This window comes from Arachis ipaensis, chromosome B10 (assembly GCF_059453495.1).
Source record: "Arachis ipaensis isolate K30076 ecotype BB chromosome B10, ASM5945349v1, whole genome shotgun sequence".
Taxonomy (NCBI): Eukaryota; Viridiplantae; Streptophyta; class Magnoliopsida; order Fabales; family Fabaceae; genus Arachis; species Arachis ipaensis.
Genome location: NC_142435.1, coordinates 137,881,058 through 137,892,699, shown reverse-complemented (window position 1 = coordinate 137,892,699; position 11,642 = coordinate 137,881,058). Strand labels below are relative to the sequence as shown.

At 35.9% G+C, this 11,642-nt stretch overlaps 1 protein-coding gene across 1 annotated transcript; it reads left to right on the top strand.

Annotated features, from left to right (window-relative positions):
- Positions 1-7,071: 7,071 nt before the first annotated feature.
- LOC148581870 (uncharacterized) lies at positions 7,072-7,458 on the top strand. Its single transcript, XM_088494225.1, has one exon. It carries the CDS (start codon positions 7,072-7,074, stop codon positions 7,456-7,458), a length of 387 nt encoding a protein of 128 aa, XP_088350351.1.
- Positions 7,459-11,642: the final 4,184 nt, after the last annotated feature.

Here is an 11,642-nt window from a genome sequence, read left to right as displayed (position 1 = left end):
ATTGTTTTAACATGATAATAATCCAAAAGGTAGTAGCTGACAGTTGAAAGCAGTATACCATAAAGGGCTATACAAAAAACAGGGCTATTGAAGATACCACAACTACCACATTGTTTATAAATGGTAAAATTTAGCTCTGACAAAATAACAGATACTAATTGCCCTATATTTTATGTCTTCAAGTCTTGAAGTCATTCCATCTCTTTTTTTCTGGGAGGTTTGAAACCCGGAGTTGGAATAAATGTCATGAAGCTGGCAAGTTTCTTGGTTGTTGCGGAGCTGCTATCCTTGATGGTTTCAGCAGATACAGCATATGCTCCTGGAGAGGTATTTCCCTTTGCCCTGGCCCTGGTGACATGGAGTTTTGGAGGCCTTTCTCTTTTTCTAGTATGTATCAAACAGTTATCATCATTGTCTGAAATCAAAAATAGCTACAAGTAACCAATGCTAAAATTAAAAGTCATGGGCAAGATTACTTGAGTGACATTGGTTGAGGTTTGGGATTGTTGTGTCAGTGGAAGCTGAGCATGCTGAGTAACAGGAATTTCAGTCTGTTCATCTAGAGCAGCTACTGCTACTACAGGTGGTGTCTGTATGGGCTGAGTGTGATCTTCCTTTTCTGCTTCTGGACCAGGTGCATGTTGTGGTTGTTGAACAGCAGCAAGCTGCAGTTGCATCATCCTTGCTTTCTCCTGAGCATCGTCTTGCTTTTTCTCAACATGTCTGATATGAAACACAATTTCTTTGCCTCATATTCTCCCAGGTCTGATAAGAGCAGCTCCAAGAACCATTTCCAGTTCTCTTTGTTCTCAACATCAACAATTGCGTATGCAATCACAAAAATGTGATTGTTTGCATCCTGTTCGCATGCAGTGAGAAGCTGTCCTCCGTGTAATGTTTTCAGGAATGCCCCATATAGACCTATCAATGGTCTACAGCCTGCTTTGAAACCCTTCTTACAAGCATCTAGACAGACATAAAATCTCTCGAACTGAGGCAGATTATCAGTTATGGGAATCACACCCACCTGAACTGTGGAACCTGGGTTGGCAGTGAGCAATTCATGTGCATAATCCCATATCAACCCATATTGAGCAATCTCATTCCCTTCAACTATCTTCCTAGATGCCTTAAGAGCTCAGGTAATGCATGAACTATTCAGCTTCACGTTGCACTTCCTAACAAACCACTCATACACCTCCATATGCTTCATCTTAGGGTGCTTCCTAAGTTTTGGGTATAACTTGTTCACAGTCCATTCCAATGTAGCAGCTATATTTTTTCGCTTTCTTGCGCAAGTGTGATTGTCAACTAGTGTTTTTATCTGCCAGGAACCATCACTGGGATTGTGTCTACAATATACTACCCATAGACAGTCTTCACACTTACAAACCGCCCTTACTCTAACTTTGTCATTCTTACAGAACCTAATATTCCTACCCCATTGTATAGTGTAATCTCTAGTGGCAGCCATAAAATATTGCTTGGATTTGAAAACCATACTTACCTCAAACTTCAGATCACCAAATTTGGCCTTGTCATTATAATGTGGATACACAGCTGGCCCTTCATCTTCAGAGTCTAACTCATGGGCAGAATCTTCTGACTTCCATTCATCTCCATCTGGTGATTCTTCCCAATCAAATTCGTCATCTGACTCTGAAATTACATGAAAATATCATAAGATTTGTGTAGAAAAAATAAATTATTTGAATCAGATCTATTAATATATTAATACCTCCATCAGAGCATTCATCAGATTCAATGTCCTCATAGCTGGAGTCATCAGTGTCAATAGCTTTGTCCATTGTTCTGTCAGCAGCAGGCCTATGCTTCTCTCTGTGATCTACTTTCTTGGCCCAAGAAGACTCTACTCCATCAACTCCACTATCACTGTCACTACTGTATATGGAATCTCCTGCAACTTTTAGAGGCTTGTACAAACTGTCTTCAGCACTATCATAGGAATCATGAGATTGACTATCATCTGCAAGTGGAGTTGCCTTGACCTGCCTTCCAGATCTTGTACTGGTTGTGGATTTCACCTTCTTGCTGATCTTGTCGGCTGTTATAGCCTTGCCACTCCCTTTAGCAGCCTGGGGTTTAGTCCAAGGTTTGGGCTGCTGGACGGGCTTTTGCATGGCCTTGGTTTTGGGCTTTGGAGTGGGCTTAGGTGTGAGCGTACATGTGGGTTGGGGGTTGGGCTGAGGAGTAGGCTTAGGTGTGGGCTGAGGAGTGGGCTGAGGTGCGGGCTGGGGTGTGGGCTTAGGAGTGGGCTCAGGTGTGGCTTTAGGTGTGGGCTGAGGAGTAGGCTTAGGTGTGGGCTGAGGAGTGGGCTGAGTTTTGGCTCTTTTTGGCTTAGGTGATTTTTTGTTGTCTTACAGTAATCTTGGGACATTGCATCATTGTGGTCATTGTTCAGTTTCTCTGCTTCTTGAGGGATGGTTAGCAAACAAAGTACTTCATCATCATCCTCGCTCATGCAGTCAACCACGTGTGGCTTAGACACTACATGCTCAAAATAGATGTTGATGAGGTGATGATTCCTCCTGCAATCCTTAACCAATTCCAACAGATCAGTGTCATTTTCTAGCTTCCTCAACCCACTATCCAGCAGCGCTCCAGGAACTTTCCACAAGCAATTGTTCATCTCAGCATATCCCAGCTCCTTGTAGTATCCCTTCACAAAGAAAACATCTAGAGTGTCTGAATCTACACCCATAATACTTCAGTATTATCTGGTTCATAACACAGATAGCCTGATTCATCTGTTTAGAACTTCCCACCATGGTGAAATACAAAGGTCATTGGGGGACCTTCCATCTGAAACCAAAACAGCAACACACACAACTGATGCAAATTTATTTCATGGAGAGGCAATGCATATTCAACATCAACTCCCAAAATAAATCTAACACACACACATGCAGCTACACAGAGCACAAACAACGTTCTCAAGAATCCAAAAACAGGGTCATATAATGGATAATCAACAAAGCCCTAAGCCTGAACACATTCTCCTAAACCCTAACATTGCAAACAGTAACAATGGATTTCCAACGATAATACAACCACATTGATTAGGATATAAAACCACAACCACTCTCACAAAATAAGAAAAGAAAGCTAACCTACCTCTCACGCAAGGCGATGGAGTGTCCTTTTCGGTTGACCAACGTGGTCGCAAACTAGTCACCAACAACTCCAGCACACTGTCGTCGTCGGTCAAGCCTGGTCGTCACCGTTCAATGCTTCGTCTTCCTGGAGGAAACAACTAAGACGAAGGGATTGCAAGGGTTCTTTCTTTTCAGAAGAAGGATACAACTTGAGAGAGAATACGAAATAGGGATGAAAACCCAAACGTTGTAACGGGGAGCAAGGAAAACAACGCCGTTTCATCCTTCGCTGACGTGTCACACTAACGGCCAGGTCAGCATATGTTCACGCCGTTACTCAAACATTTGACAGAAGGACTAACGTTACCAATTTTAAATTTTTCGGGGACAAATTTTATTATCTTTTTCTTACAGGGACTCGTTTAAAGAATGGGCTATCTTTCGGGGACCAATTTGGCTATTTACTCTTTTTTTACCTCTTTCTTTTTTTTTTATTACTGTTTATTACGGTAAATTTTAGAAAGTTAAATTTAACAATGTTTGTATAGTTTTTTGAAGTGTTTGAAAATGTTCTAGATGGTTCTGGAATTTGTAGAATGTCCTACAAGGTCACGGAATACCCTAAAAGGTTCTAGAAGACTCTGGAAGATCATGGAGTATTCTAAAAGAATGTAGATGTATATAGAAGTATGAATAGTAGTATAGAATAATCTATAAATATTTAGAAGGTTGTGGTATGATAGATATTTGTAATAAAGGTTTTAGATGATTAATCTAAACCATTGATTAGATTTAATCCTAACCATCCATTGAGGAGGTGGATGGCTATCAATAGGAGATGATGGTTAGAGTTTGAGTGAATCATTTGTAATAAACACTTGAGTAATAAAGTATTCTTTCCACCAAAGCTTCCTTTCTCTTATGTTCTCTTGTATTCTTAGCTTTCTTGATAAATATTGAAGGTTGGGCTGACTTGGTCTTAGCTCAAGAGGTTTAGTAAGTCCGAGTGCCGACACGGTAGTGTTAGAGTGTGTCCAAGGCCGTGACAAATTTAGCATCAGAGCAAGGTTCGAGAGGGAGCACAAGTGGTTTGTGGATATGGCTTCTAGTATCACCACGGAGCATGTTGAGTCTCAAAGGGGAAGGAATGCTATTCCTTCTCAATGGGGAGCCAAGAAGACCCGTTCTTTAAGTGAGCCTAGAGGTAAGGACTCTAACTTCTTAGAAGAAAGAGTTTTTATGTTGGAGAATGTTCTATCCTCTATCGATGAGCATTTCCAAAGGATAGAACATGATAAGGAGACCCTTCAGGTGTTAGGAGAACTAGATGATTTCAAAGAAAGCATGCTCCAAATTGAAGAGAAGCTTGAGAATTCCTTGAAACTATTTGAGGAAGTTCGAGTTTAGTTTTATGAGGTAAAATCTCGACTAGCAATTATAAGAAAGATGACAAAGATTGATCTCCCAAATCCAAAGGAGTTCAAGAGCGTGAGGGACGCTCGAGAGGTGGAGAACTTTCTATGACAAATTGAGAGGTACTTTGAGGGCCAAGGGGTGGTCGAAGAAGCAATAAAGGTACGCACTGCAGCTCTCTACCTTTCTGATAATGCTACTTTGTGGTGGAGGAAAAAATTCGTAGATATGAAAAATGGTACTTGCAACATAGCCACATGGGAAGATTTCAAAAGAGAGTTGAAAAGACAATTCTTCCCTGAGAATGTGGTCTATGAAGCAAGAAAGAAGTTGAGGGGGTGAAACACAAGAGTACGATTAGCGACTATGTAAAGGAGTTCACTATTCTCACGCTTCAAATCCCTAACTTAGCATCAGATGATGCATTGTTCTTCTTCATTGATGGACTCCAACCTTGGGCAAAGCAAGAACTACAAAGAAGGAATGTTAAGGATGTCGATGAGGCCATCGTGGTGGCCGAATCACTCACTGAGTATCATAGGAGAGACTCTAAACCCAAGTCTTCCTCCAAACCTAGTTTTACTAAAGGTGGGGGAGATAAGGGGAAGAGTTTCTCAACCAAGAAGGAAGGAAAATACTCTTCAAAGAAAGAGTACGAGTAAAAGAAGAAGGCTTTCGTGCCCCAAGGAGGATACTTCGTGCACAAGGGACCACACCAAATGAAGGATTATCCCAAGTTAAGGACTCTGGCATCTATTGTTGAGGAACGAGAGGCTCAATTTCAAGTAACTGAGTGTGTTGGATCTATCCAACTCATGAATGCTGTGAAAGGCAAAGAGACAAGCAATGCAGAAAAGAAAGGCTTGATGTATGTAAAAGCCTTTATTATTGAAAAACCCGTCATGGCTATGATCGACACTGGTGCTACACACAACTTCATCACGCCTGATGAATCAAAGAGGATTGAGTTGAAGATCACCGAAAAGAATGGCTGGTTCAAACCCATGTATACCAAGGGCGGTGAACCCCTTAAGGGAGTAGCAAAAGGGGTTGAGATGACTTTTAGTTCTTGGAAGGGCCTTGTGGATTTCTCAGTAGCACCCATGGATGATTTTAAAATAGTCATCGGATTCGATTTATAAATGAAGGCAAATATAATACCTATGCCATACTACAACATAGTATACGTCATTGAGAAAGGGTCTCCATGCATGGTCCCTACAATCTCAAGAGCTGGAGGAATCCCGATACTTTTGACCATGCAACTCAAGAAAGGTTTCAAGAAGGGGGAGATGACGTCTTTGGCTCTACTACAAAAAGAGTCAACATCCGAAAGAGAAGTTGTTCTCCCTGAAATCAAAGAAGTCCTTGAAGAAAATAAGGATGTGATGCCTTTCAAGTTGCCAAAACAACTACCACCTAGGAGTAAGGTGGATCACAAGATTGAATTGGAGTTAGAAGCGAAACCACCTATCTCAGCACCATACAGGATGGTACCCATTTCCATGGTCGAAGGAGATATTGTGCATACCATCAAGGAAGGTTGCATCATGATCCATTAGCCAATAAGTTAGTGGAGTTGGCTAGAGAAGGTAAGACCAAAAGATTTTGGCTAGAAGATGACCTTCTTTACACCAAAGGAAGAAGACTATACGTCCCTAAATGGGAAAATCTAAGAAACAAATTAGTAAAAAAATGCCACGACATCAAGTGGGCTGGTCACCAAGGTCAGCGACGGACTTTGGCACTCATTGAATCTTCTTATTATTGGCCTCAAATGAGAGATGAAATGGACAACTATGTGAAGACTTGTCTTGTGTGCCAACAAGATAAGATTGAAAACAAGACACCAAGTGGATTGTTGGAACCTCTGCCTCTTTCAGAGTAACCGTGGAAAAGTGTCTCTCTAGATTTCATCTCTGCTTTACCGAAGTCCAAGGGGTTTGGATCTATTCTTGTGGTAGTGGATCGATTTTCGAAGTATGCTACTTTTATACCTGCCCCTACTGACTGCACTGCAGAAGAAGCAGCAGGACTATTCTTTAAGAATGTGGTGAAGTACTGGGGATTGTCTAAGACCATCATTAGTGATCGAGATCCACGCTTCATAGGACGACTTTGGACAGAGTTTTTCAAACTCCTTGGGTCGGAGCTTTATTTTTCAACAAGCTTCTATCCTCAAACTGATGGGCAGACTGAGAGAGTGAATGTCTTACTCGAGTGTTACTTGAGGCATTTTGTAAGTGCTAATCAGAAGGACTGGACAAAACTCCTCGACATTGCTTAGTTCTCATACAATTTGCAAAGGAGCGAGTCCACGGAAAAGAGTCCATTCGAGATTGTGACCGGACAACAACCGCTTACACCACACTCTCTTTCTTCCTTTTACTCAGGAAAGAACCCAGGAGTTTATCATATGATTCATTCATGGGAAGAATAAGCAGATGTCACTCGTTCTTACCCCAATAAAGCTACACAGAGGATGAAGAAATGAGCAGATAAAAAGAGGAGGCATGCAAGCTATCAAGTGGGAGACAAGGTAATGATTAAACTTCTTTCACAACAATTCAAAGCCTTTCGCAAGGTTCATAAGGGCTTAATCCGCAAATACGAAGGGCCATTTGAGATCATTGGACGTGTTGGGGAGGTTGTTTACAAAGTACAACTCCCTCCCTCTATGAAGATCCACCCGGTCTTTCATGTGAGTATGCTTAAACCATATCATGAAGACCAAGATGAACTGAGTATAGGTGACTCGATTCGTGCTCTGCCTGTGGTGATTAGATCCTTTGATAAAGAAATCAAAGAGATCTTAGCTAATCGCGTCGTGCGACGAAGAGGAGTACCACCAAGTATCCAATACTTGATCAAGTGGAAAAGACTCCTGATAACCGAAGCTAGCTGGGAAGCTCGTGAAGATCTGTGGTGATTCTAAGAACACGTAGAGCGCTATCATGAACAAAATACGACGAGGACGTCTGTGTGTTAGGTGGGGGCAGAGTATTACGGTAAATTTTAGAAAGTTAAATTTAATAGTGTTTGTATAGTTTTCTGGAGTGTTTGAGAATGCTTTAGATGGTTCCGGAACGTTGTAAAATATCCTAGAAGGTTCCGGAATGCCCTAAAAGGTTCTAGAAGACTCTGAAAGATCATGGAGTATTTTAGAAGAGTGTGGATATATATAGAAGTATGAATAGTAGCATAGAATAATATAGAAGTATTTAGAAGATTGTGGTATGATAGATATTTGTAATGAAGGTTATAGATGATTAATCTAGACCGTTGTTAGATTTAATCATAACCATCCATTGAGGAGGTGGATGGCTATAAATAGGAGGTGAGGGTTAGAGTTTGGGTGTGAGTCATGAGTGAATCATTTGTAACAAACACTTGAGTAATAAAGTGTTCTTTTCACCAAAGCTTCATTTCTCTTGTGTTCTCTTGTGTTCTTAGCTTTCTTACTAAATATTGAGGGTTAGACTGACTTGGTCTTAGCTCAAGAGGTTAAGTAAGTCCGAGTGCCGGCACAATAGCGTTGGAGTGTGTCAAAGGCCGTAACATGTTGCCCCTTCTCCTTCTTTCTCTATATCCCTCTCTCTAAAAAATTTTCGAGTTTCCATTTTTTTCTGTTCTCTTTTCTTTTTCACTTATTGTTCTTGTTGTTCTTGGTATTGCAACCTCCGATCAAATTGGTCACTATTGTTTTCCGCTTCAGAGATCTCTTCTCCTCGACTCGTGTTTTTCCAGCATAACTTCAATTTCCTGGGAAAATTGACAAAGTAACATTTTCTTTTCCTTTCACTTTCTTTTGTGTTCTTCTTCTCATGCTTTCAATGAATGTCTATTTTTATCTTGTCATTCACATTGACAATTTAATAGTATTCTTATAAGTAGTGTAAAATTTTATAATAGTAGTGTCCAAAGATTTAGCAGTGATATGAATATTTTATTTGGAGTATTTACTTCGTGGTGTTTGAAATTAAAAGATTTCTTCCCAAAATCAATTGAAGGTCTTAAATTGTGAAGTTAAATGAAAATAGAGTACAAGAATGTCTTATTGAAAAGAGATGGTTGAAGAAAAATAGAATCAGGCATATGATGGTAACCGAAACAGAAAAGATTGTGAAGAATAGGGTGTTTTCAAATTGAAATTTTTTTGTTTTGTTTTATGATATTTTAAAACTTTAAAAAAAAATTCTCATATTTTTTATATGTTAAGATAATATTTTTTCTATTGATTACTTAAACTACTATTTTATATAAATTATGTATCTTGTCAATTATATTTTATTTAAAATAATTAATTTTATATAAAATATAGCACTTTATTTATATTTCTCATTCAATTAAAAATTTTATTTTTATTATAATATTTATGACATAAAAATAAGTTTATTTTTCTGTCTTCCTTCTTTTAGAAAATTCATTTTTATTTTTGTTATAATATTAATTTTCTTTTTTCTTGGTTAAATACTCACACACATATATATTACGCCACATAACTATTAATTAAAAAACAAGATTCTGATAAAAAATTAAAACTTTTAAAAAAAATTAATCGAGATAATTCAATTCAGTTTAAATAATAACTATAACTATTTCAATCATATTATTGATATGTTTAAAATTAACTATATATTAAAATTAATTTATACATGTAAATAGTATCTAAAATATTTTCATATAAAAAAATTAAAATTTATTAAATACTTTAATATATTAAATTATTTGATATGATTAATACTTTTAAATATTTAAAGGATTTATTCAAATTTCTATAATTAGTGAAATGGTCCTAAGTCTTACTCTTCTCTTAGATGCTTTCAAGTTGAATCTTAAATAGGCAACGCAAGACTAAATCGAATTAAAGTGGTAATAATATAGACAAATTTTAGTAAATCAAATTGGGATAATTCAAATTACTATTATAAATTAAATTAGACTCTTTTGATTTTTCATGACCAAAATTCTAGATTTTTAAAAGCAAAGTACTATCTCTTTTACACTACTAAATTAAATTGACTTAATTCGATTTACATAGATACGAGCTTTTGAACATAAACAGAATTTGTATAATTTGATTTATGTGTATATGTGCAAATTGAGTTTAACTTATTCAATTTACAAAAAATTCAAATAGGACAGATGTGTAATCAAATTCAGTAAAAGACATATGTACAATTTTATTTAAATTCCAGTCATTTTTAAGACAAATTACCCTTTATGTTTCATATGCACGTAGCTTTTTTTAAGAGTAATACTAGGAGATCAGCAACTTTTATAATTGGTAGCCATTAAATAGCCATCAATGATGATTTAATGGTGTGAGATTGGTGTGAGATTTCATCTAATAATTCACCTTTCTCGACTGGTTACATGCGGGCCAAAATTCAATAAAATTGCTGACCCCCTAGATTTTTCATATTTTTAAAAACGCATTATCTTTGTGATGGATTTAGAATTTTGCTTCAGAGTTATTAAATTTTTTTTAATATAATTAAAATAAACTTTATAACAAAAAAAATCTAAAAAAAATACAATACTAAATATATTATTTTATCTTTATCAAGTATCAATGTCTTATCTCATTTCATTATAAAATTAATATCATAAAAAAATATTAAATTAAAAAACTCATTTTCTGCGAAAAAGTATATAGTTTCATTCCAACTTAATTCAAAAATTAAATTATCTGATATTTTTGTTCTTTTGAAGCATATGTAAATTTAATTGTATTACATATATATTAAAATTAAAAAAAATCATATATAAGAGTATATTTAACAATTTTTATAAAAAAATTGATTTTACTGGTTATTTATTTTATTTTTTTTGTCAGTATTTTACTGGTTATTAAATAAATGTAAAAAAATTTTTTGTTCGATACTTGTGTAACTGAGAAAAAGATTAAAAAAAAAAATCCATAATAGTAAAAAGAAGAAAAATCTAAGAAAATTTTGAGAAAACTTATCCTTTTTGCTTTAGATTTGAAAAAAAAAAAACCATGGGCTTAAATAATCCACAGAACCATAGGTAAAAGCATAGTTGTAAAAACCGAACCGGACCGGCTGGTTCGACCGGAAAACCGGTAAACCGGACCTTATACCGGTCCGGTCCAGTGTTTGGACCGCACAAGGAATTGAACCGGTCAAACTCGGTATAAACCGGTGCGAACCGGTCAAAATCGGTGAAGTGGTCTGACCGAACCGTTTGGAAGAAAATATTTCCAAAATGCTTGAGGTAGGGTTCGAACCCTTGTCCTCAAGGAAACCAAAATGCTCTACAACCACCAGACCATTATGTTTTCTATTAAAACATATGCAAATTATAATACATATAGATATCTTCTATCAAATAGTTTACTTTATTTAATTTATTTTAATTTTAATTATAAATTCACTCCTTCTTAAATTAATTATATTTTTATTTAACAATAATGATAAACTCACTTATTTTTTTATAATTATATAATATCTATTAATATTATTTTTTAATAAATACTTGTAGTATATAATAGTATAAAAGATATAAACTAATTAATAAATTATTAAAATTTAAAAATAATAGTTATTTTAATATAAAAACAAAATAAAAATATTTATGATAGAGTAAAAATAATAAAATATTTATTGTTCATGTTCCATATTGTTTTAAAATAACTTGATATTTTAAAATGTTAGTAAAAATATGTATTTTAAATTTTAATTTTAAACTTTTAACTATTTTTTATTTTTTATTTATATAGGACCGAGTCAACCGGTTCAACCAGTAACCCAGCGGTTGAACCAGTAACCCAGTGACCCAGTGACCTAACCGGTTCGATCACCGGGTCGGTTCTGACAACTATGGGTAAAAGAGAATACATATGTAGAGTCTTGAACAAAAAAAAAAAAAAAACAAGCAATAAATGAAACCGAACCAATCCAAAACAACAACAAACGTAAACTTTCCTTCTGTTTCGTACCTAGTTTCCTCAAAAATCCACTTTTTCGAACCTCTTTCTATCGATAGTCCATCAAGTTTTTTTAATTATTTAATGAATCAATAATTCATATATTTTTATTTTTAAATTAAATTTTTAAAGTTAAAATTTTTATTATATTTTTTTATTTA

What these genes read in the sequence shown, in the direction of transcription:
- LOC148581870 (XM_088494225.1), top strand. Translation starts at nt 7,072, where the DNA reads ATGATTAAACTTCTTTCACAACAATTCAAAGCCTTTCGCAAGGTTCAT.